The following is a 27,702-nucleotide window of genomic DNA, read 5'->3' as shown; positions in this document are numbered from 1 at the left end:
CGCAGAAGTAAGTTTCTAGTAAGACTCAAATGTCACTATTTGCAGTGCAATGTAGAAATGCTGATACTTACGTTACATTTATAACACAGGCCACTGCTTTGCTATGAATGGGTTTCCTGTAAGGAAACCCTACCTATTTCAGGGGATAATGTGAGGCAGGTTCCTGGAGGCCTCAAGAGGGCTAGGATAAAACTTTACAGAACTAGTGTTCTTTTTAATGCTACTGAGTGAAAACTGATCTAAGCCAATTCAGTGTTAATTAAGGTTAATTAAAATGGTCAAATATCAGAGAAATGTAGACTCAAGCTCTGAGGAATGGACATTTTTTTTGCTATAGACTGTTTATTATAGCAGTACACTATAATACTTGCTTAACTACTGTGAATTCTAAGTTTATTTATTACATTAATGTCGAAAGAAAGTACAAAGCAGGGGGCAGCTTGGTGGTGCAGTGAGTACAGCACTGGCCTTGGAGTCAGGAGAACCTGAGTTCAGATCCGGCCTCAGACACTTGACACACTTACTAGCTGTGTGACCTTGGGCAAGTCACTTAACCCCAACTGCCTTGCCCTTCCCCCTCCAAAAAAAAAAAAAGAAAGTACAAAGCAATAATTTGGTATCTAGGTGGTACAGTGGATAAAATGCTAGATATAGTCTGGAAATCCTGAGTTAAAATCTAGCCTCAGACACTTACTAGGTATGTGAGACCCTGGGAAAGTCATTTAACCTCTGTTTGCCTTAGTTTTCTTATCTGTAACAGTGATAACACCTACTTCATAGGGTTGTTGTGAGGCTCAAAGGAGATGATTTTGTAAAGCATTCTGCAAACCTTAAAGGGCTAAACAAATGCTAGCTATTATTGTTAATAACAATAGTAATATTATTCATACTACGAACAACATTATTAGTAATAGCAAATAACATTATTATTTAATAGCAATAATAATGTCTTACATGAAAAAATCCTTCCAAAGTTCTCAGTTTTAAAATTGTAAGACACTTAAAGATTCAGGAAATAGCATCAAACTCCAGGAATACAATTTTCAACTTGGAAAACTAATAGTTTTGGGGCAGAAGACACCACAAAGTGGGTAAGATACTATAAAAAGGCCAAGTTGGCAAAAACATGTAAGGGGGGGGATACCTATTAATTATGGAAGTGCTAATTAAATTTGCAAAAAAGGCTTTATTTTTCACTATCACAAAAGCCCTCATTTTATACTCAAATACAAATGGGGATTCTATGAATCTTCAACCAAATCTATAAATCTTCAACTAAACTCCAACACTAAAGACATTTTGTTACAAAGAACTAAATGTTGGCTCCATACCTTGAACTGTGATAGAAGCTCATCCGTTGCACTTGTTGATACTTCATTCTCTCTGGTTTCAGCCAATCGTAAAATTTCATCTATATCCATTTCCTAGGAGATTAAGAGCAAGAGACATATAATTTAAACTAAGATTATTAAAAAATAGCACTCTTCAATAAAGTGATATTAAAAGCATTGACGCATTCATTTAAAAGTACTGATGTGCCCAAGCCAACTGCCACAAAAGTTTGTTCTCTAACTCCCATTTCTTATCAACTCTGTAACTTTCAAACCTAATCTTAATTTTTGAAAAGAACTTAGAACACAAATAATTAAGCTAAAACTCAGTATAAAGACTAAATAATAATAAATAATTCTAAAGACACCAGAACCAGTAGGCAAAAAGACAGACTCTTTATCACCATTCCTGAAACTGTCCCATTTAATTCTATAGAAACTTGAAAAAAAAAAAAAGTAAAATTGGCTAGTTCTCTTAAGTAATATTTATTCTGGAATGATTTTTAAGTAAAACTCAGAATATGCTTCCAGAAAAGAAATTCTTTAGAACTTTCAAAAGGAGGAAAAATATATACACAACACATACATATATATGTACACATATATGTATGCCTATATTTTTTCCCAATGTTTAATTACCTGAGGCTCTGACTCCTCCCCTTCCAGTTCTTTGAAGAGATCCTCTGCTCCAAATTTCAAAATCGCCGTTAGTTCTTCTTTGTTGAAAGGATTAGAACTGCAGGGAGGAGAAAAGGTAGGAGTGATCTGAAATACTTAATGTAGCCACACTTTCCTAACACATTCCCAGGAAAAATATTCTATACCATCCCAACCATGAAAGATAGAGCTTTAGCCTCTTTAGATACCTTATTCATCAAAACAATGGAGTGTTGTTAAGGCAGTCTCACTCTATGTAGTGAAATGAAATGAAGACAAGGGCATTTCTATGTTTTCCTCAGCAGTTACCTTGCTCATCAAGGAATATTTCTAAAGGACTCTGAAGAAAGAAATTCCTCACATACTTCTGGCCTTCAGAATCATTTGCCCAGTGGGATGCCAGTCACAAAATATCTTTCCAGTTGCTTGAGTCCAACTACATACAAAGGAATGAAGCTTTTCCCAACCAAATTCACTCCATACACTAAAATTTCCATGTATATTAACAAACACAGATTCAAGTCAGCCCCTTTTTTATGCCCAAATAATATAAAACTTCTAGGCATTAAAAAATCAAATGTCTAATTCAAATCTAGATCTCTTCTTCCTGTAACAAAAAATTAAAAAATAAAAACCCAACCACCACACCAGAAAATAGGATTTGAAATATGCAGTTACTAAGAAATAGGTGTCCTCTTTCCTAAAGACAATTAAATATACTTTCTCCTACTTTCTGTACCAGGGCTGTCCAAAATGTGGCCCACAGTGTGATTTTATGTGGCCCACCTGTGGGTTTTAATTTTCAGGAGCGAAAAAATAAAATAATAATTTGCGTGGAATGCATATTAGATTTTTCAATTCCACCACTAATAAATAATCTCACTAATGTTAATTTTATTTGGTGCTTTTAAGCAGTATTACGGACAGAACATATCGCACGGAATTTTCAGTCAATCTGTGGGATACGTTCCATCTGTACAATGCAGACTAGTCAGTATGCACCTACCTTTATACTGTTGTGTTGCCACTTTGTTGTTTTGTGTTTGCTCTTGCGCTTCATACCTTTGCCTCGTGATTGATGACACGCATTCCCCCACTTTCTATTAGTGCACTCTATTTTTTATTCTGGGTGCAGCGCTCAAATAATTATTTTATTTTAATGCGGCCCTAAGATAACCTAAGGTTGGACAGCCCTGTTCTATACCACTCCTACCCTCAATATCACATCAGTAGTTAAATGAAAGAAACTTAAGAATCCAAACACAAACATTTTTATAAAGAGTAAGAAAAAGATTCTGATTCTAGTCGATTCACTTGTGCTTACTAATAGTTAATGGTCAAAGTGTGTCTGGGATTAAAGACTGGCAGGAAAATGTTAAAACTCCTGCTCTAGATGCTTGGTAGCTTACGGAGGCTGATATTCCTGTAAGCACAGATCTGACCTTCCTGACCAAGAAGCAACTCCCTAGGATTAAATACTAACTCCTCTGGTACTTGGAACCCTCCACAGTCTGGATGCAGGCTCCCTTTCTAGGCTTACCAAACATCATTCTCCTTCCCAAATATTCCCTTCCAGCTACATTGGCCTACAATATACAATACTGCAGGGTCCGTCTCTGTGCCTTCACTCCAGCTGACCTCCAGGCTGGGAGCATGTTCCCTCTTCTCTTCCACCTCTTAGAATGCCTGGCTTCCTTCAAGGGTAATTATTAATTCATTATTCTATGAGGCCTTCACACTCTCCAATTGTTAGTGACCTCTCTGCAAACTACTATGTAACCTTTTGAATTTCTTTTTGCATTTACTTATCTGTGTTACACATTGCATCCCCTCAATAGAAGGCAATTATTGACTTTTTTGTCATTATATACCTGACACATCATACACTGGCACCTAAGAAATGCTTATTGAGTTGAAAGCAAAAGGAAAGGGTCAAGAAACAAAAAGAGGAGACAGTAAGATCCAAGAGAAAATAACTAGAACAAGTTTTAGGATACAGAAAAAAGAGAAAACAAGGAAATAAAAACAACCCTCCCTCCACTCAAACAACAACAACATAGATGTTAATGTACTTTTCTTTTGTTCGGTAACCAGGAATTTCCAACATGACTTCTGAATGAACTCTTCATGTCAGAGGCAGTGACATCTGACTGACAATACGTAGTCTAAAGTCTCTCTTTCACTCCCTCCTGATACTTACTTTGACCTTCCTGAGTTGTTATCCAAGACAGTACGGCCTGTGGTATCCATACGCTGGATCACTAAGTGATCCAACACCATCTTCTTTTTGGCTCGTTCAATGATCTCCTCCTCTACCGTCCCCTTTGTAACCAAGCGGTAAATGTTCACCTGTAGAGCAAGGTAAAGTGAGGATTATATCTGACAAGTATTATACAAATTCTCTAGATCTACCTACAGAACAGCTGATGTGATGCCTTATTTAGGGGGAAAAGGTCAGTCCTATTCTGCTTGAGTTGTAAATTATTATATTCTGGTGGCAGTATTATCTGTATTCACATGGCACTCTTAATCAGACATGTATTTTCATTATAGCCGATACTCATCTTAAATAAAAGTAATAAATAAAGGTATAAAGACTGCTATTAGTGGTCACACTGCAACAAAAATCAAAGAAATATTGAACACAACACAAAAATGGTCTTTTTGGTTAAGTTATATCAACAATAAACTGTTTAAACGACAAACACAGATGGATTTCTACACCTTCTATTATTAAATGAAATGCTCCATGAAAAGCCTCTATAGAGTACTCCTTGTTTTTGTGTTTGTCCTTCCTTCTCGAAGAGGACCATGACATCAGGGAAATGATGACATGACTTGCAACTGACTTTGATTTGAGTGAGAGAGGGTTTTGCAAGGTCACCAGCTTCACTTTTTCCTCCAGAGCCAAGTGGGTCCAGTGGCCTGATATTCAAACACTTGACACACTTACTAACTGTGTGACCTTGGGCAGGTCACTTAACCCCATTTGCCCTGCCTTCCCCCTCCAAAAAAAAAGTTAATCAAGGGATGGCCTCTTTAATCAAAACTAAAAAAAAAAAAATCAAACTAGGAGGGGAAGACCCTCAGGGTTCCTGGCCAAAAGAGAAAAGTTACTATTTAGTATTTACATTCACTCTGTGCTAGGAGGGCAGGGACCTATTGTCCAATCTATGAGCTCCAGAGTGAACTGGGTTCGGGCTTGGTTTTTGAGAAAGAAATCTAGCCAGTAAATTCCTCGATTAACTTCTTAAAGAGGCCTATTCACCGAATGGGCATTACCTCCCTCAAAGTGAGAACCTGAAAAGACCTTAGCCTGAAAGGTTCAGGGTCTCCTAATGTATCCTGGGCCATCTCCAATAGTCCTGGTGAATATCAGGCCACTGGACCCTGAGAGCTCTGGAGAAGAAAGTGAGGCTGGTGACCCTGCACAGCCCTTCCTCACTCAAATCAAAGTCAACTGCAAGTCATGTCATCATTTTCCTGATGTCATGGTCCTCTTCGAAAACGAAGGACAAACACAACCTGTGAGTAGCCTCTCCCTCTCCCCCTCCTTCTCTCTCTCCCCCTACCCCTTCCTTCCCCTCTCTTTGCTCTGCCCAAAGGAAAGTATATTTCAATGGCTGAAGGCTACCTCCTTAACTTAGAATATAACCATAATATGTATGGAAGTATCTGACTAGTGGGAAAAACAAGGAAACAGGGCTCCTTGAAGAGAATGATAGGTAATGATTACATAAACATAGTAAGGGAAGAAATTATTTGTCCTATATCCATGCAAAATAATACCATCTTTAGGGTAAAGCTCACAGGAAGCCCCAGTGGTGGGTGGGTGGGTGGGTGGGTGTGTGTGTGTGTGGTGTGTGATAGGAAATCCATTTAAGAGCAAAAAGGCACTATCTTAATGTCTAGCCTAGCTGAAATGAGATAAAATGGGAGGAAAGCACAAGATATCCCAAAAGTCATAGCTTTAATTGCTTAAAACTGCACTAAGATTTTTGGGACACATTACAGTTTACCGATGGTCATAAAAGGGCTGAATTCCTGCAGAGACTAAAGCTGACAATTCCTCTGACCTGCTTCTTCTGTCCAATCCGATGTGCTCGGGCTTGTGCTTGTAAGTCATTCTGGGGGTTCCAGTCAGAGTCGAAGATGACCACAGTGTCCGCTGAAGCCAAGTTAATTCCTAGGCCACCCGCCCGTGTTGAGAGCAGAAAGCAGAAGTCCTGTACATAAGGCAATACACCACTTTATGTCGTGTCTGTCTCAGAAACAGTTTCATACTCCAATAAGCCCTGTATCCCTGGAAACCCCTGCAGTTGTGAAGAAAAGTTAAGATGTGATGGGCAAACTTTATGGAAGCTAAAAGAATGTCCAGGACTTGATGGCAAAGTGAAATTTCATCATAAAAGAGGAAAGAGCAAGCAGCTGACCAAAGCAGGGGTTAAGGCCTGAAAAAGCACAATACGCACTGTAGTTACCCATATTTAACAAATGAGGAAACCAAGACCCTGGGAAAGAGAGAATTACTTGACAGTAGTCATAGAACAGTTGAGTAGCAGAACCAGAATTCAAATTCAGGGCCTCTAATTCCAATGCTCTTTTCGTTAACACCTATTGCTTTATTTCATATCCAAAGACATGATCATAAACAATGCTCTTAACATAAGAGTTTTTCTTAATTAATTCACTTTTCTGTGGTGGATAAAATTCAGTAAAATAGTCAATATAAAATGAATGACACGTGAAAATACTTCCATGTATGAATGTTTATCCATTTCTTAGGACTAGTAAAGAACGTAGGAATATCAAACAGATTACAGCAGTAGAAAGATAAAATAAAGTACAGAAGGGTATGTATATTTAAGATAAGAGTCCAAGTGTAGAAAAAAAGTGTGCAAAATGGCACAGAGGTTTATACATGATTCATATGTCATGGTGATGAGAACAACAGAAATTACATAGAAGTAGTTCAAAATCAGGATTTGGAAGTGCACAAAGAAATATGAAGAATGTGACAGACTTAGCTCTTCTCAGACATGCAAGGATCTAAGGCAACTCCAAAAGACTCATGATGCTATCCACATCCAGAAAAAGAACTATGGAATCTGAATGCAGATCAAAGCATACTATTTGCTCTCTCTTTTTTCTTTTTTCTTTCTCATGGTTCCTCTCATTGGTTCTAATTCATTTCTTTCCAACATGACTAATCTGAAAATATGTTTAATATGAATGTATATGTACAGCCCATATCAGATTGCATGCTGTCTTGGGGAAGTGGGAGGTGGGGAGGGGAAGAAAACATAGAACTTAAAATCTTATGAAAGTGAATATTAAAAATTAAAAATTAGTTAATGAATTTAAAAAAAAAAAAAAAGAAATATGAAGAATGAAAAGTATATTAGGAAGAAAATGTTTATCTGGATATCTGTCTTCAAGTACTTGGGAGGTGGAGGTCATGGCTACATTTTAATGTATCTGTATAATTATATTGGAAATACATATCAGTGTGTATATGTACATATATAATATACATATGGATATACGCATATTGCACATATTTATATAAATGTAAGTCAAAAATTATTTCAGTTTTGCCTGAATGATGTAAAATAGTCTTCACTTTCCAATCAGCAGTCATGTTTGTTAGCAATTAGATATGGAAATACTGGAAGTGGATGGCTAAGCCACAGCCAGTGGACCCAATAAGGACTGACCAGCAGGATCTCAAAGGTTTCATAAAAAAAAGGGCAGAACTAAGTCTTTCCATTTAGAAGCTAATAACACAGGATACTCTGGATGGGACTTTTCACTTCAGGATGAAAGACACCCTTCTGCCCCACCCCACCCCAAAAAAAGATAAAACAAAATTTTTATAAGGTTTATCTACCGAGGCCTTCCTCTATCCCCTACCAAAAAAACCCATAATTTTATTTCTATTCTTGCAGAAGGAAACAAAATGTTCATATCATGTGTTTGTTTTAAGTAGAAACAGGTAATATAAGACTTTATGAGAGAATGAGAGAAAGAAAAGACAGAGACAGAGAGAAGAGAGAGGGAGGGGAAGAGAAGGAAAGAAGAGAGACAAAAGGTATTCAATCAGTGTGCAAAGCTCATCAAGTACCTTTTATTCTTAAACATTTATAAGTTCTACTCTGAATAGTTTAGCCAGAGTAGCCACTGAAAGTAAATAACTTTTTACTACAACAGTAAAATAGTCACCAAAGTAACATTATTTTATTCAGTCCACAAAAATCACAGAATTTGAGAGATGAAAGGGACCTTGGTGACCATCTGGTTTCACCCACATATGAATGGAATCTTCTTCGTAACAAATTTGACAACTAACTGGTCTTCCAGGCTTTGCTTTTCTGCCAAATGAAAACATGCCAGTGCCCACAGGATCCCCACCTTTGGCCTCAAAGCAGAAAGAGTACCATTACTGATGAACACACACAATTATTTTAAGAGTGTTCTATGCCTTACAGCTGGGCGGAAACAAATCTGTCCCCTGTGTTCAAAACATACTGTGGCTTCAGGAATTACTGACGTCTCTCCCCCAGAGATGTCTGACTTATCTGGTTTTCCCACTGTTTCTCTGCCTCTTGTTTTATTCACTGCCCGCTTTGCTCTGACACTTCTGCATTCACACCTCCAGGCAGCTTCCGTTCTTTTTTGCTCTCTGAAATCCTATGCTATCTAGTCTAAAACCACACAATTTAGCACTCGATTGGTTTGTCATGTTCTTATACTTTTCCTAATTACTTCACTTGCTCCTCCTGTAAAATCCACAATAGAAGAAACAACGCTTAGCACAGTGGCACAAAGTCGACACTTAATATGTACTGATTAATTGATTTATGCTCCACAGGGTTTAGTACAAAGCCGGGACCAGCTGAAAATATTCCTGTTACTAAAATCAGGAGTGATAAAAACAACGAAAGTACCAACTATCCTACAGCAGTGTAAGAGAAGCTCCACAGAAATTTAAACGGATGTTTTTAAGTGATATCTATCTCTTGCTCTCTCCTAGTGAAAATGAGTCAAAAGGAAACCCATATACTTCATCCTCAGCCACATCCAAAGAGTGGCAGCGCCCTAATAAGAATTTAGTTCTTTCTAACATATAAGGTTTAAATGTTATCACCTCATCAAAGCTAATCCTCCTAGCTAACTAACCCATCCTCTGGCCTTGCCGTACTCTAAGTCCCAGCAATTTTATCACTTGAACCATCTAGCAATGACACTGCTGCTAGCAGAATTTATATATTATTCAAACCTGGAAAAGTAAGCAAATAGGAAGACACTTGCTTCTAAGAGACAAATTATTAATGTGATCTTGTCAAGGTTTGGGAATTCTTATTGCTTTTCTAAGGCAGGAAGGGAGATGAGGTAATAAAGTTTCTAAAAGTCAGAGTATTAAAGTTTAGTCTTTCCCCACCACCTTCCTCACAGTATTGTAGGGAAAGCACTTGTAAACTGCAAGGCACTATATACATCTGAACTGCAATTATTATACTTGATTTAGAGTCTAAGCTATTCATGTAACAAAGCCATACAGAGAATGCTATACCTCAGATCCATCTGCATTGAAGTGGTCCAGTGCCTGCTTTCGGATTTCTCCCTTAATTGAACCATCCAAGCGCTGTAGAAATAAATCAGCAAAGAATTAACAGTCACGGAAGACCAGCTGCACCAAAAGCTAAAAACAGTACAGGCTTGCAACCTTCATTTGTCCTCACTGGGCAGAGACTAAAAATAACTTGAATGCCCTGGCCAGGTCTATGTAAGTAAGGACTCTGCTTAGGCAGCATACCCCATGACATGGGATCTCTCGTTACAAGATCATAGCTGAGAGGCTCTGATTCAAAGTGTTCTCTTTTAGGAGAGTCTGAGGATCAGACCTTATACCAAGGACTATGAAGAAAATGGCAACAATCCAATCCTTGCTTAACTGCTTTGTTTTAATTATATTTGTAGGTACCAAACAAGTTTGCAGTGAGAAACAATACAGCTGATTACAATGATGTGTGCCTAGAGAAAAGTATTTCCTAAGGTAACCTTGCTAAGCTCAAGTGATTTAAGCAATTTTAAAAAACTCACATAATTTTATTTGTGATAAACGTTTTACTGTAGTAGTACAAATACCATGACATACAACATATGTGTATGTATAAACATATGCACACGCATATGTATGTGTGTATAGACACATGCTGCTTGTTATATTACACAAAGCATATTTAACTTTTATGAAACACTTTCACCTACATTATTTTATTTCTACCTCGCAATTTTCATATGAGGTGGATAAGATAGCTATTATCATCTTCATTTTACAGAAGACAAAATCAGGATTAGAGAAATTAAATTACCCAAGATTACACAATTGGTGGAAAAGTCAGGAATAAGCCTGACTTTTCTCTAAGTTCCCAGGCTAGTGTTTTTAGTCTGACCATATCATCGTCTTAAAACTTCATTCCCTTTCTCCCAGAGAATACAAATTCCATGTGACTTTTCAGCCAAAAGGAAATATGGTCTACAATTCTACATTCTGAGATCAGAAAAGTCCACTTCATTGCTGCTAGTCATGGAGCCAGTGACCTAAACTACTATGACACAAGAACGAGAAAGGTACGAGTTCCACCTCAGTTCTTGCAGAAAGGAAACAGGATTGCTGGTTTCACAAAGAGAATAAGGTTACCTTCTGATTTCATTTGGTATCCACTAAGTCACTAAAGTGAAAGCAATGGATACAATGGATCAGATACAATAAGAGAGAATCTATTTCTGTGGAATAGCGACACTATAAAACACTACTGAATGAAAGTTATTAAAGAAAAATAACACAAAAGCCTAGAATTTCTTAACGGTGCCCTTCAAAACATTTTGGAAGAGGATCTGCTGGTAGCTCTAAGGGCAGAATTTAAGGAGGGAAAATCTGATACCTACTGACTCAAAAGTTCCTTTGAAACTAATATATAAATTATGATACTAGTTGATGGGATTGCCAACCCAGTCAAACTCAAACCAAGTTAGAAACAAATCTTTAACTCAATCCACTGCAAAAACAAAAATAAAAACAATACATTTAATTCACTTATTCACTATATAAAAAATTATAAATAGATCAGAGAAATCTCTGCCAAAATCCATTAATGTCCTTATGAGATTTTTTTCTCAGTAAATCTCAAGAAGATATGCCTGAATGATTGTCAGTAAGTAGTAGTAAAGAGTCTATATTCTATTCAAAAACTTATTCGAGGAGTCAGTGGACTAACAAAAAAAGAACCAGCTCAAAGCAGGCTATATCTCCAGATTTGATTCCAAGTTCACTGAAAATTTATAAAATAACATAATATGTCACTCTTTTTTTTATTTGTATTACATTTCTTGAGTTCCTGTGATTCCCACACCAGACAGCCAATTTTTCCTCTCCATTATTTAGAGAGGTAAGAAGCAAACCCATCTAAATTTTATTTGCTTTTTCTTTCTCAAATCAAAAAGAGTGACCTTCATACAAGTATCTTGTTAAGGAGAAAGCCTAAAATAAGTTATTTCAAAATAAGACCCTTCTTAGACTTTATTTCTAGATTTAAGACAATTAAAAGAATGCTGATTTTTTCCACTAAGGGTCAGGTTAGTATGCTTGCAACACCAACTACTGAATATACTTACCTGGAAAGGATAATGCTTAATAGTCAGGTATTCAGCCAGGATATCCAACATCCTCACCATTTGGGAAAAGATCAGAACTCTGTTCCCCCTCTCTCGAAGTCTTGTTAACAGTTTGTCTAAGAGGATCAGCTTTCCACTGCTCCTGATCAGGGACTGAAGAACTAAAAGTCATTCCAATCATGAGGCTGAAACATTTCCCCATTTCCACACATAAAATTGTGCTTGACTTCAAAGGAATTCTTCTTCTCATAGATGCTTTTTATGTAATCTGGTTTGGGATCTGCCTATAGCTCTCCCTTAATAATCCCTTTACAATTTGACTTCTACCACCACTACTCTACTAAAAATGTTCTTAAGTTACCAATCCAGTGGTCTTTTCTCTGTTCTCATATTTTTCAAACTTTCTAGGGTATTTGACAGCAGTGATCACTATTTTTTTTAAACTGTCCCCTCCCGTGGTTTCCATGCTATAATACTTTCTTGGCTCTTACTTCTCTGTCTCTTTTAGGGAGTTCCTTCTTCTCTCTTGCCTTTCAGTATTCCCAGAGTTCATCTATTAGGTATTGAGCATCTACATGGTTCCCATTATCATCTCTATGAGAGTAATTCCCAAACCTACATCTTCCCTAACTTTGATTTCTCTCACCTGTGGCACTTGATTATAATCACTTTAGCTACCTACTGTGTACTTTATTACCCTAATTTTTTAATCTATATAAATCTTGGCATCTCAGGAAGAATCATAAAGGTCCCTTGCCCTTAATGAGCTATTTATTGTATATTTTTTCTATTTCCACAGCACTTACGCTAAGTATAAAGGCAGTGCTCAGAATGTTTCTTGAAAGTATTTTTAACTAAAGAATTAAGTCATTGAAAAAAATCCACAAGACTTATATGAACTGATGCTGAGTGGGGGAGCACAACAGAACATTGTATACAGTTACAGCCACATTATGCGATAACTAACTTTGACAGACTTGGCTCTTCTCAGCAATGCAAGGTTCTAAGACAATTCCAAAAGGCTCATGATGGAAAATGCTATCCACATCCAGGGAAAGAATTACAGAGTCTGAATGCAAGCTATTTGTTCTCTTTTCTGTTTTGTTTTGTTTTGTTTCTTCTTTCTCATGGTTCATTCCATTGTTTATAATTTTTCTTTGCAATATGACTAATATGAAAATACATTTAACGTGAATGTATATGTAGAGCTTATATCAGATTGCATGTCGTCTTGGGGAGTGAGGGGAGGAAGTGGGAGAAAATATAGAACTCAAAAGCTTATGGAACTGAATGTTGTAAAATAAAAATTAATTAATTTTTAAAAATCTATAACCTTAATTTCTCCTTTGGTTATTTTAAAGATAATTTCTTCAAATAAATAAAGTCTTGAATAGAAAAGAAAAGCTTCCCCCAAATCAAATTTCTAAAAGAATGAGAGAGAAATTAATTAATTTGACGGTAGCTAGGACAGGTGAATTTTTGTTGTAGATTTTATTTTATTTTGTTGTGTATTTGTAGATTTTTTAAAAAAAGATACTAATTATGCACAAAGTAAGTACCCACCAGCAAAATCTCCTGTCCATTTTCACGTTCGTTCTCTTCAGGAGGCTTAATCAGGTAGCAGTGGTTACAGCATTTTTTTAGTTCCATCACAATATTAAGGAAGCCAGATGTGCTGCCCCTTGTCCCTTTGGAGAGGGCCTTGTAATTCCTGGTCAAAATCCACCTGCAGATGTCAGTAATATAATTATCAGGTCAAATTTTAAAATATAATAGGCCAAAGGGAGGGGGAGATGGAAAAAGTCTTCAAGGAAAAGAAAAATGGGGAAAGGGAAAAGTGACTGTTTTTCCTATTCATCCTAGTCCTTCTTAACTATAATCATATACATCATTTTATTTAGGCATCTCAACTTAATGACCATGATGGTTCACATTAAATTGTAAAACAAATAACGAAGGAAGTTTCTTCTCTCAAGTTATCTTAACAAGGATCAATCGAGTGCAAAGAGTTTTCACACTTCTAAGATCCAGAACAATGGATTTAGAACCTATGACAGACCTGTACCAAAAAAAAAAAAGTATATTCAGTACAATGGCTGCATATGATGATATGCCAGATTGTTGGGCTGAAAAGGTATGCACTGATACCCTCCTTTAACTTCCATCAATAGATGCATTGTTTTCATTTCTCCTTCCTTTCCTTTTATTGAAATGTCAAATGTCTTAGCTCACTTACTTCCTTATTCTCATCCAAAAAGAAAAGAATACGAGCATGGCAGCATTAAAAAAACAGAGCTGGTAAGGACAAACTGAACCAAGGTAAAATTCCTTTAAAATCTCAGCTTAACTGGAAGGACATTCTACTGAGGTTAAAGAGCTACTCCAAAAGCAGGGCAAAACTGCAAAAAGCGTCTCAATTTCAGCTTATTTCCAGTGTTTGGAATGAATTTTCTGTGTTCACTGTTTACAGACGTATCTTAAATAAGACTTATTGTTTGTTTCTCAGTACTATAATCCTTTCTATGTCACAACAACTGAAAAATACTGAACTCCAAATTCAGGTAGGTTATGAGGAACAAGACGGGGGGGGGGGGAACCTACTCTGTTTTTAAGTGTGCTAATTATCAACAGAGCATAACTCTAAATGGGATGCTTTTTTTTTAATTTTTAATGAAGACTTCTAATTTTAAAACATTAATTTTCAAATATAAATAACTTTGAAGTAAAGCTCTAAATTATGGAAGCCATGGTCTGAGCCAGTGCTGGCCTTCCTACAACAGAACCTAAATCAGGGACACGAATTCCTTTGTGTTAAATCTGTTGCATGTAGTACACTTGCATGTAGTAGACAAGAAAGGATGTTCCTCCCTTTGTACCAATTCCAAGATTATTAATGAATATTCTTAAATATATCGATCTGTTTCCTGGGGTGAGGGGGGAAAAAAGGAAAACATCATTATTTCTCTGGGAATTGGGCTACCATTTTGGGCCATTAAGCAAGAAAAGAAAGGCACTTATTCTCACTTAGGCTAATAAAAAAAGGGGAGAGGAAGACCCGAAAGAAGGACCAACATCATTATTCAGCATTGGCCAAAAATAAAAAAAGCAAAGAAGAATTTTCACCAAGGGTTGCCCAAATGAAGGCATTTCCACCTGCCACCTCCAATTTAATGGCCAACTCAGGAAGCAACTTACTTATAATACTGCTTCTGAAGTACAGACATCTCCACCCTGAGAATCTGTTCCACTTTGGCTGGAAGGGACTTTTCCACATCCTTTTTTACTCTTCGAAGAAGGAAAGGCTCTAGAACCTTATGTAGACTCTGGTAACCATTCTCTCTCCCTTTTCCATGGTCATCTTCAAAATCTTCCCAGAACTCAAACCTAAGGACGAAATACTTATTTTAAATTATATGGGGGAAATAAATTTCCTGTATTTGAATTTCTAAAAAACACATTTTTTTCCATCATGAAATTAACTCCAACAAATGTAACCAAGCAGGATAAAATTACTGATTTCTAATTCTTGCAGAAAAAAAAATAAGATAGAACAGAAAACCAAAAACTGAAAGTGGAATGAAACAAAAATAATCCAATATTTGAGCACGAGTCAGAAAAAACCAATATATAACTATCTGGACTACCTAAATAGTTAACCTTTGCTTTATGAAATAATCAAATTTCTGAGACTAGCATATTTCTGTTATATAAAGTTATGAAAATGAATGTGGAAAGTGATTATGAAAATTTTATGAAAGAAAATCACATTGAGCTATAGTTTTTTTTTTAACAAAAGGTAATTTACTTGGGAAAAAAGAATTGAAAACATCAATCAAACATACTGCTAAAACTTCAGTTGCTACTTAAAGAAACATAGTTATCATAAAAAACCTGTACTTTTTCCTGAAGAGAAAGTTTAAAGGGCTCTATTTACAGGAAGTCAAAGAAAAGCATGTACAAAACTACAAAACTGGCTGTCTTTGACATTAACAGAATTCGGGAACACAGAGCACAATCCAAAAGACCAAACTTAATTTAGAAACATGTCGCTCATGTACACTCAGCCAAAATTAGGTAGCTAAAACTATGCTGAGCTCAATGCCTAAAGCAAGCCATAATCTTGGTGAGGATGACAAAAACTATTAACTCAGAATAGGAATACTGGGACTAAAAACTACCAGAGATAAAAAATAAAGGTTTCACAATATGAAGTACGGTGATTTATCATGGCCAAAAACAATAGATTACAACACTCTTAGAGGATGTTCTTTCCCTATGCTGTGCTCACTCAGCTCAGACAACACACCATGTCTGACATACTAAAGGAAGTTTATAAATATTGGCTGAACTGTATTAAATGAGGCCAGGTGACTATATTCCATGATCGATGCTACTAATACCACTCTGTGGTAACTGACAAACACATACTGTACACACCATCAGGCAAAACCATGTAGATAAATAATCAATACAACTATCATGACTACTGGAAAAACAATTCAAAGCATATGCATACTCATCAGCGCACATATATGACAGCATATTAAAATGTGCCGTGACCAGCTTAATCTTGAAAAGAAACTGATCGAAATTTTACCAGATTTACTTTCCCAACTACAGACTGTGCACCATATAAAAACTACCAGCATTTGAAGCATTAAAAGATAACAAAATACACAACACTAAATGGTATTTTTTTTTTTGGTTGGAAGGAATTCCTTTCATCGATGCAGGGAATTCCAGGTGAGAAAAACTCCTTCCTCCACTGAAGATCAGCAACGGTTCCTTCAGAACTTAAGACTTGTAGAGTTGCCTGGGGCAGTGAGAGGTTGAATGATTTGCACAGAATCACATCCCCAGTAGATGTGATAAGTGGAATGTGAACCTAGATCACCTTGACTCTTAGGCCAGCTCTTGATCTACTTTCCTACTTTTCAACACAAAATATATTCAATACAATTTATTATCTTTCTTTGATGATTCAAAAAAAACTCTTTTGGGGTCTTCTCATCATAAATATCACCAATTTATTGTACTAGGCTGTAGAAAGTACAGGAAAAAAGGTTACTCTGCACTAGCTTTACGATATATACCCTAGAAGTTATTTTTAATATCTGATATTGGCATGTTCACATCACATTTCTCTTTCTCATAAACATAAACTACAAAAAGAGTACTGATTATTTGAGTTTCCCAAGGTTTTAAATATTAAATTTACTAGAAGTAACAAAGACTCTCTCAAATACCTGTCTATCCTGTGCAGCTCTTGCCTATGTCTTCCCAAAGGTTCAACACAGAGGGTCTACTCAACATACTGGAGACCCTCCTCGATTTCTTCCAACACCATGAGGAACCCAATGGAATCCTCTAGCTACCCACCTGTCATCCCAGGCTCTTGACTAGCCCAACTTCTCTTTCTGTCTAGAATTCTTTATTGACATCCTTTATTCTTGTTCTTCAAAGTTCCTTGTTGGTTACATATTACAACTTGCTCACACTCACAATGCATTTTTCCATCATCCCCTGTGTTTATCTCTAGTTTTGTAGAGGCAGTAGAATTGCACGACTCATTGTCATACAGCAATATGGACAAAATGTATTGAAAAAAGTGGGCTTTTGTTGTTATAAGAATCTTGGGATCAGCAACTGCTTTGCAATTTCTCAAAACATCCCAATATTCTTTTTTTTTTAACTCTAGGCCCACCTCATTGTCCAGATAAAAATCTTATTGGACAAGTATGTCGCTTCAGATTATGTTAAATTCTGAGCAGTGGACAAATTCTTCCTCCACTTGGTCTCTCCTGGGTGGATGGCCAGGCCAAATTCCTTTGAGTAATTATAGATCTCTTTTAGAAGGCTCTGCAATGTCCTATGGCTTGATGTAATCAATATAATATTATCCCAAAAAAAGCCCCACAAGAGCATCTGAAGGACCTCACCATACCAGACTCAGAACATTATCATTTCTATGCCAAGGATTCCTATACCTACACATCCAGCCCTAACCTCTTTCTTGAACTTCAATCCTACATTATCATATTAGCTATTTCAAGCTGGGTGTCCCAGAGGCATCTTGAACTCAATATGTTTACATTATCTTTCCTCCCAAATTCACCCCTTCTCCAACACTCCTTAATTCTATTGAAGAATCACCGTTCTTCTAGTCATATCTTTGATTCCTTGCTGTTATTCACCTCACATATTCAATCATTCGCCAAATCTCGATGTTTCAACTTCTACAATATCTCTCACATCCCTCCCCTTATCTCTATTCACATAGCTACCATCTTAATTCAGGTCATCATCACTTCTTAGATTATTACTATAGTCTTTCAATTGGTTCCCCTGTTTCAAGTGTCTTCCACTTCACTCCACGCTGCTGCCAAAGTAATTCTCCTTAAGCACAGATATGACCACACATTACTCTCATACTCAAGATACTCCTGTGGCTCCCACTATTACCTCTAAATTAAATATAAAAGCCTATTTAGATTTTAAAATCCTTTCACACCTTGTCCCATCTGGCCTCACTGTATATTACTCCCCCACCCAGCCAAACTGGGACTTTCTATTGCTTACACACGATACTGTATCTCCCAACTCTGTGATATCACACTAGCTGTACCCCATGTCTGGAATATACTCCCTTCTCAATTATGCCTCGTAGACACCTCCTCTTCTTTCAAAACTAGGCTTAAATATGAACAAGCAATTTCCAGATGAAGAAATTAAAGCTATTTATAGTCATATGAAAAAATGCTCTAAATTACTATTGATTAGAGAAATACAAATTAAAACAACTCATACCTATCAGATCAGCTAATATGACAGAAAAGAAAAATGATATATGTTGGAGAAGATGTGGGAAAATTGGAAGACTAATGCATTGTTGGTGGAATTGTGAACTGATATATTCTTGACAGCATTCTTGAAAGCAATTAGGAACTATGCCCAAAGGGTGATAAAAGTGTGCATACCTTTTGATCCAGCAATACCTCTACTAGGTCTGTATCCCAAAGAGATCATAACAAAGGCAAAAGGACTCACATGCACAAAGACATTTATAGTGGCTCTTTCTGTGATGGCAAAGAATTGTAAATTGAGGGGGATGATCATCAATCGGGGAATAGCTGAACAAATTGTGGTATATGAATGTAATGGAATACTATTGTGCTATAGAAAATGATGAGCAGACAGATTTCAGAAAAACCTACAAAGACTTACACGAATTAAGGCTTAGTGAAGTGAGCAGAAAGAGGAGAACACTGTACATAGTAAAAGCAACACTGTGCAATGATCAACTATGAAAGACTTAGCTCTTCTCAGTAAGATAATTACAAAAAACTTGTGGTGGAAAATGCTATCCACATCCAGACAAAGAACTATGGAGTCTGAATGCAGAGCGAAGCAGTTTCACTTTTATCTGTGTTTGTTTTTTCTTTCTAGTGGTTTTTTCTCTTTTCTTCTGATTCTTCTTTCTCAATATGACTAATGTGGAAGTATGTTTAGCATGATTGTACATGTATAACTTAGACTGCTTGTTGTCTTGGAGGGGTGGAGAAGGGAGGAAAAAAATCTGGAACCCAAAATCTTACAAAAGTGAATGTTGAAAACTATCTTTATATGTGATTAGTAAAAAATAAAATACTGTTAAATGAAAAAAAACTAAACTCAGGTACTACATTCCACATGAAACCTTTCCTGATCTCTTCAAATGTGAGTGCCCTTCCTTTCAAACTATCCTTTATTTAACCACTTGGTATTTGTTTGGATTTATTCACTATATATTTCCTCCAGGTAGTAAGGATTGTTTCATTCTTTGTATTTGTATCCCGATCACACAGTGGGTACTTAATATATGCCTGCTGATTGACTGGACCTCTCCCATCACAGTGATGAATATTTTGGCACAAATACATCTCCCTATTTTATGCCTCATGAGGTTTATTATCAGTTATTAAACTGTCATTTCTATTATTAACTCTTTCAAGGAATCTTGAATGATCTTGATATGTGGATGGAAGACACTTTGTTTTAGAAGAACCTATGAGGCTATGTTATTCCACAAAGTCAAATACTTTTCATAAGCAAAGTAAACAAAACAGGACTTATATTCTCTACATCGTTCAGTCATGTGTGAGATAATAAAGATGTGGATCGTTGCTTTATTTCATTTGCCAAATCATGCTTGAAAAATAAATTCCCCAAACATGAAAGAAGGATGAGTCAGCTTTACATTCCAGCTCCAAGTATACCTACTCTCAAAGAAAGTTAGTAACAGGGAATATAAGTAAAAAAGGCTTAAAACCATCCAAATTTTAAAAAGGAAGAAAATTCCATTTAAAATCTACAGTACATGGGGCAGCTAGGTGGCAAAGTGATTAGAGCACCGGCCCTGGAGTCAGGAGGACCTGAGTTCAAATCCGGCCTCACACACACTTGCTAGCTGTGTGACCTTGGGCAAGTCACTTAACCCCAATTGCACTGCTTTCCCCCCTCCAAAAAAAAATCCATAGTACAAGCAGATAAATGAGAATAAATATTAAAAAAATTTAAAATATTATAAACTAATCTAAAATATTATAAGACAAAGGAAACTGAACCTTCTAGTGAGACATAAAACCCTCTAGAACCCCAAAAAAGCATGGAACCACAAGATGATATTCCAAAATGGTTCAATAGAGAAATAAAAAACATAAAAACAAGTCAGAAGAGAACAAATGTCAGAACTTATTGCCTGAACAGCAGAAATAATTAACATAGAAAAACTTAAATCCATGTTGGCAAATCTCTCCAAAGAAGCAGAGAGCAATGGATTCAGAATATAATTATACTGAAGTGAAGGACTACCTAGAAGAAGAGAAGCAAAATGTAATAATGCTAGAATATATTGTCTCTATATAAGCAAAAAGAATTGATCTGGAAGGCAGGACGCTCAAAGACAACTTATAAATAAAATAAATAAAAGTCTCCCAGAAGACTATATTAAATTAAAAATGTGAACACCATAATAAAGGAAGTAATACAAGAAAACTGTCTAGAACTTCTAAATACAGAAAATAAAGCACCAACAAGAACAATACACAAATTGCCTGCAGAAAAAACAGAAAAAAAAAAAAAAACCATGCTTCCAACTTAAACACACATGATAGTTTAACAACTCCAAAACCAAATAACACATAGCCACAAAAAAGAGCTTCAATGTAAGAGAAAGCAAAGTCAAATAACAACACTATTCTGTACTCACTAGCAGCTTCTTATGCAAACAGAATAATCATATTCTTCAAAGCAAGAGCTCAAGATACAACCCAAAACCCAAAAAACATGGACCAAATAATCGATGAAAAAAGATGAATGATGTTCAATAAAACATAGGCATTAGAGGTATCCCAACCAAAAATAAATAAATAAAAGACATGAGCAAAATATTCAGTTAGCAAACACTCCAAACAATAGATGAACAAGAGAGATAATTAAATACAACTATAAAGGTAAGAGCAATTAACGAAATAAATTGCCATCTCTCTAGAGACTATTCTTTTAGAAGAAAGAATGATTTAAGGGGCTGAAAAAGAAACAAGAAAATTTTTTTAAATTAAGTACACAAGAAGATAAAGATAATGGGAGAATTTAAAGATTCTACATAGATCAAAAGCAGCTAAATGGAGCAATAAACAGAGTGCTGGACTTGGATTCAGGAAGAGTTCAAATCCGGTTTCAAACCTTCATTAGCTATGTGACTCTGGGCATGTCACTTAACCTCTTATTTGTTTCAATTTCCTCATCTGTAAAACAGGAATAATAAAACCCACCTCTCAGAGTTGTTGTGAGGATCAAATAAGGTAATATTTGTAAAGCATTTTGCAAACTTAAAAACACTATGTAGATAAATGCTAGCTATTATTATTAGATGGAAAAACAGGCATAAACGTTGGTAGTGTCTTTTTCTCAGTCATCTTTTTTTTTTGTTCTATCAATAAAGTCTGAGACTTTTTCCTTACTTTTTTTTTACCTCCCCCTCCTCTAGATACCTTTTACTTAGGTCCCTAAATGCCTTCACACTCCTATCACTTCCAGTACAATTTTCCTCAATCTATATTCAATCCAATAGAGCTGCTTTTCCCATTTTTGTTTTCTTTAATGCCATTTCTACTTCTGTAAGCACCTCAGGGACTATTCTGATTCAGAATCAAAATGGAGACAACTAAAGATGAATATTATAACCAGAGATGTATAATGAGATTAGTTAGCAAAAAGACTGAAAAAAAGCTGGTCTACAAACAAAAGGGAGAAAACTACCCACAAAACAAGTTTTATGGAAAATACAGAATGAGGACAGCTAAAATTTGCTCCTAGGCATTCTTTATTATCTTTTAAACACTGAAGTCCTATCTCTTCAAACAGATTGCAAGATGAGTCTTATACTGATGTACTATTAGTTCAGAACCTATAGTTCCTCGAAGACAGTAAATTCTTACTAGATGAATATTGGCTTAACGACTTAAAAAAAAACCAACAATTCTACAATACAATTATACTAAAGTTCTGTGTGTCACTACAGATCCTATATCACCTAGCCATAGATTCCTTTAAGTATGAACTTTGGAACACACACACACACACACACACACACACAAAACTTATTAAGTAGACAAAATAAAACATTTGCTTCCAGAAAACAAGTTTACTATACCATCACAGGACTTGAACCTTTAGATTCCCCCTAAGATGTGCATGAATGCTGAAGAAAATGGTATTATTTTCCCAAAGTCAATATCTGCTCTGGGGGACCACTATCATTTTAACAAATACCTATTTGCAACATGCTTCACAAAACTCTTCAGAGAATGTTTTGTTCATTCACTTTAACAACTTTATGAAGAAAATAAGACTATATATTAGTTGATTAAATAATAGTTTTACTTCATATTTATGTACATGAATGTACATATATATAATAGGTTTAAGTATGCATATATATTATGTGTATGTACACACACAGAAAGTATGGATGAAAGATTGGCTACAAGTACTATTTGCATTAGATTAATAAATCCCATCACTGTTTCAATTCTCTTATAAGCAAATTAACTTTTCAAAGAGAAGAAATATGTTGCTATCAGTTATCTCATTCACACATCTAAGAATCCACAAGAGAAAATGAGGGTTGATTCAGTACAAATTAACAACATTACTGGAAAATCAGGGAGCTTGGGGAAGAGGAAGAAAATTCAAAGGACTTGTTCTTAGATTTACAGTCAGTGAGTGGCATTACTTTGCTCTGGATGAAAGACAGCATACATCAGAAAACCCTTCACTATTGTAACACAGCCACCTCTAGGTAGAACATGGGAGGTATTTAACAGCATCAAAGCAAAAGTTGGAATTGTCTTAGAATGCAAATGTAGACCCTAGCCCAATAATTTGTGGATCTGCATCATAGAATAAGCATATTACATATACAAAGATACTTTTAGCAGAGGCACTTTAGTAAATACTGCTTTGCCTTTCTGAGATAATTGTATCTGAAATCAATATAAAAGTATCTTTCAAAATTTCATTTACTTTGAATAATTTTTTCAATCATTCTCAATTAAACCAATTACACATTGTAGTACTTCAGAGACTGACCAATGTTTGCTACATCATTATTATTTACCAAATTTCATATTTATTTGCCTTTACAAATTAGTCAGTTTAAAATTTCTGACAGATAAGATGTGACTTCCAAGAATTCTGACCCCTACGTCTTTTTTTAAGCCAAAAATGATACCATTGTTTCTGCATTTACTTTACTAAAAATCATGCTACAACCTCTACTTTCCCAAAATCATGCCATTTATTTTCCCGGATGGATGATAAAAAGATTTAATATTATTTGGCATTACAAACATTCTAGCATCTTTTGAAGTACACAGGAAAGAGCTTACTTCTCTGGCATAATAAAGTGCAGCAAGGACCAGAGCTCTTTGAGGGAATTCTGAAGAGGGGTCCCAGTAATCAGGAGCCTATGGTTGGACTTGAAATCAATCAGAGTTTTATACAATAAAGAGTCATCATTCTTCAACCGATGGGCTTCATCCACTCCCAGAAAGGCCCAGTTAATACTGCCCAGCACAGTCTAAAGTAAAAACAAAACAAAACGAGCCACCGAGTCAGATGGGCAAGTGGTTTCAAGTGTTAATCATCTCCATGCAAACAGCATTACAAATGTAAGTATGGAAAACATTCCACATTGTCTTAGACATGTAAAAGATCGCTTGTGGTCTTAGCTGCTTAGACTGGGGCATTCTCTAGTCAAAAGTGAACTACAAGCCCTAAAAAATTATGAAAGTAGGCACCCTTTTACACATCCCCAGTTTAAGATCAAATAAAAGGAGATTCTAGGCAAAAATGACTTGTACTCTTCTTTTTATCATGCACCATTGTCCTCTTGACTAGGCTCTATGACAACACTTGGATTTGAGGAATACTCAGAAACTATTGATTGTATCAACTTGGCACTAATGGAATCTGCCTAGAACTAAATATATCTATCTTTGTAAGGAATGTTTTGATTCTTATAAAGACCATCCTCAAAAGGTCTGGCAAGTTTCAAAGTCTTCATTTTGTTTCGTGTGAAAGTTATTTTCCTGTAGAGAGCGAAAAAGTGTTCTCTTTTAGAAAATAGTACAATGGATAATTAAAACAACCACCACTACCAACCATTAGACTAGGAACAGCAGAGCTGGATTTTAATCCTGAATCTATCACTGACTGGTATTACCCCAGGAAAGTCCCTTCCCTCCTCTGGGCCCAGACTTCCTCTTCTGTAAAATGTGAGGAAGTGGGAATGGGTTATCTCTAAGTGTCTCTTCCAGCTTTTGGTTTCTTCACCTACCCATGTTCCCAAAATACTTATTTTTTTCCCTCATCAAGGTCAAAAGGAAGCATCAGAACATTAACTATTATGACAAAAAGTGAAAAACACAGGCCCCTACAACTTGGACAAATCATAAATGGTGTTCATGAATTTGAACCATGCCTTACATACCTTATCTTTAAGGAGGATTTCATATGTTGTTATGAGTGCATTAAACTTTAGCCTCTTGGTTTGAGAATGGATCCATTCATATTCCCGTATCTATAAAAGAAATCAATAATTGAAATCCAAGTGCTACTGAACTTTTTATCATCCAAATAAAAGGACACTGGCTCTGGCTATTGTCCTTCATCTCTCCCTCCATTTCTTAGTCAAATTTCTAGAAAAAGCTGTCTACAATTGTAGCCTTTACTCTCTCATTTACTTCTCCACCTCTTGCTTCCAACTTCATAATGTAATTAAGGACCCTAAGGGAGAGAGAGCAAATAGCATAAACAAGGCAGGTAAGATGACCACTGACACCACAATCCTGTGAAGTGGACACACAGACTCTATGCCCAAGAGACTGCAAATAGCAGCACCATCATCTCTGGGACAGTGGGCCTACTTCCAGCCTATTCCTGCCACCACCATGAAAGGGAACAACAATAACGGCCTCAAAAACTGCCCTTTTTTAATTGATTCATCATTTAACTGAAGTTTCTCTCTTCAAAGTTATCAATAACCTCTTAATTGCCAAATCTATGGACTTTTTTTCAAACCTCATCCTTCTTGACCTCTACATAGCTTGTGGTAACTACTGACCACACAATCCTCTAGCACCTTGTGACATAACTCTCTCAACAAAGAGGCTAGGTCTGATGACCTCTAAGATCCTTTCTAATTCGAAGCCTATGATCTTACGATTCTCCTACCTAATGAGACAATTTCTTCTCAGACGGACCATGCCCTTATCTGTGGGTGTCCCTAAGGCTCCATCCTAGGCCCCTTCTATTGTCTCCATATTCTTACTCTGTGACCTCATCAAGTCTTTCAGCTTATACTATCAACTGCATGAAGATGATTTCTGGATTTACATATTCAGCCCTGGTCTCTTTCCTAAGCTTTGGCATCACATCATCAATTGCCCATGGAATATTTTGAATTACATGTCCCCCAAGCACCTCAAACTCAACACGCCCAAAAGAGAATGCATTAACTTCACCTTTGAAACCCAATCATCTTCCAAATTTCCCAATTACTGTCAAAGGTATCACTATCCTTCCAATCATCCCAGCTTAGAACCTTGATGTCATCCTCAATTCCTCTCATTCACTAACCCCCCAACCATCAGTTGCCACATCCTGCCCTATATGCCTCCATAACACCTCTACCCAAATAGCTATGACCTCAGTTCAGGCCCATGTTACCTGCTGCCTACATTATTAAAATAGCCTCCTTACTGGTCTCCCTGCTATAAGTCTTTCTCTATTCCAATCCATCCTCTACACAGCTATAAGGGTGATTTTCCTCAGGTCACTCCAGTGGCTCCCTGTTACCCCTAGGATCAAAAAGAATTTTCCGTTTGGCATTTAAAGCACTTCACAATGTGACCCCAACCTACCATCACAGCACATTACACATTCCTATCTTTTATGTTTCCTTTCACTTGGTCAAGCTGACCTTATTACTGTGCCATGGCATTGCATCTCCCACCTCTGGGCCTTTGTGCTGGCTATTCCCCACAACTAGAATGTACTCCCTCCACCCCTTAGTCCTAGTTTCCTAGTCCCAGTTTCTTTCAATACAGATCTCAAAGGCAGGCTTCTGCCTTAGGTCTTTCTTCATTCTCTGCAGTGCTAGTGTTTTCCCCAACAAAAATCAACTTGCGACTATTTTGTTCATGTTTAAATACATACAAGTCATCTCTCCTAATGGAATGTTAAGGTCTTTCAGAGCACAGACTGCTTCATTTTGTCTTTGTATTCCTGGCACCTAGCACTGTCATACCTATAAAGTATGCTATTAAAATGCTTTTAGTTTGACAGATTCTATTTCAAGACTATCTTATAAATACTAAATAAGTGAAAATAGCTAAAATATAAGGCAAAACTCCATGAATAAAAGTGTTAGGACTGTAAGTTCACCGTGTGTGTGTGTATTTTCAAACAAAGGAGATCACCCTACCAAAAGTATTAAAATATACAATTAATAGGTGCTCTCCTCATGCCCAAACTACAAAGACAATACTTCTATTCAGCACACATATTAAATCTGAATTTGGGAAAGAATATGGATTACAGAACACTTTAAAATGGGAAAAGTTACAATTTCAGAAACTTTGTTATCATTAGAATGAAGGAATGAAAAGCATGTCTGCACTTAATATGTATCGGGCACTGTGCTAAGTGCTGGGGGTAAAAGTACAAGGAGTGGCTACTGGAAGAAAAAATAATCTCTAAGATTATAGGATTTAGAGCTGGAAGGAAACTTTGAAATCATAAAAATCCCACCCCTTTATTTCATAAAGCAGCTGGGTGGTCCAGTGGATAGAATGCTGGGCCTATACTCAGAAAGATCTGAGTCCAAAACCTGCTTCAGAGACTTTCTAGTTACATGACCAAGGGCAAGTCACAACCCCTGCCTGCCTCATTTCCTCATCTATAAAATGCAGATGACTGCAGTACTTACCTCCAAGGATTGCTGTGAAGATCAAGTGAAATAATATTTGTAAAGCGCTCTGCAAAACCTTAAAGTACTATATAAATGCTAGCTTTTAAAAATTATTTTTATTGTTATAGTTGAAGCCCCAAGAGGCTGCTGTCGACCCAATGTCATGTTAGTGATGAGAGAAAATACATCAAGAAAAATTTTTTTGTTCAGACCTGAGATTTCATTACTGTAAGAATTTGCAGGTGTGGAAACTCTCTCTACCACCTGAGATCCTCATCTTTTCAACCCAGTCTTGGAGAGTACTCTGACTTAATGGGTGACTAAGTATCTTGGCATGGTTTACAAAGCCACTATGTGTCAGAGGCAGGACTTGATCCTTTCTCTTCCTGACTCTGAGGCTGGCTATCTGCTATGCCATGCTGAATCTCCAAAATTAATTCACCTCAAAGAATAAGGTAAATAAAATTGGCTAGCATCAGGTAGGGCCTTCCTTATTTTGATGGGAGAGAAGAAGAATTGGTA

The 27,702-nt window shown here is 36.4% G+C and overlaps 1 protein-coding gene across 2 annotated transcripts in view; it reads right to left on the bottom strand.

The window, feature by feature from the left end:
* The window catches only part of CHD2 (chromodomain helicase DNA binding protein 2), a 135,253-nt gene that overhangs the window by 57,127 nt on the left and 50,424 nt on the right, over nucleotides 1-27,702 (bottom strand). For both annotated transcript variants that reach the window (XM_036734619.1, XM_036734620.1), the window contains exons 15-24: nucleotides 24,700-24,789; nucleotides 23,597-23,787; nucleotides 14,862-15,050; nucleotides 13,230-13,392; nucleotides 11,667-11,819; nucleotides 9,562-9,633; nucleotides 6,065-6,214; nucleotides 4,189-4,337; nucleotides 1,971-2,067; nucleotides 1,332-1,424 (exon numbers count right to left, since the gene is read on the bottom strand). In XM_036734619.1, the coding sequence (XP_036590514.1) occupies nucleotides 1,332-1,424; nucleotides 1,971-2,067; nucleotides 4,189-4,337; nucleotides 6,065-6,214; nucleotides 9,562-9,633; nucleotides 11,667-11,819; nucleotides 13,230-13,392; nucleotides 14,862-15,050; nucleotides 23,597-23,787; nucleotides 24,700-24,789 (1,347 nt within the window). The remainder of the gene's footprint in view (nucleotides 1-1,331; nucleotides 1,425-1,970; nucleotides 2,068-4,188; nucleotides 4,338-6,064; nucleotides 6,215-9,561; nucleotides 9,634-11,666; nucleotides 11,820-13,229; nucleotides 13,393-14,861; nucleotides 15,051-23,596; nucleotides 23,788-24,699; nucleotides 24,790-27,702) is intronic.

Source organism: Trichosurus vulpecula, chromosome 8, assembly GCF_011100635.1.
Source record: "Trichosurus vulpecula isolate mTriVul1 chromosome 8, mTriVul1.pri, whole genome shotgun sequence".
In the NCBI taxonomy this organism is placed as follows: Eukaryota; Metazoa; Chordata; class Mammalia; order Diprotodontia; family Phalangeridae; genus Trichosurus; species Trichosurus vulpecula.
Note: the sequence above shows the minus strand (reverse complement) of the source record. Positions and strands in the feature narration are given on the sequence as shown.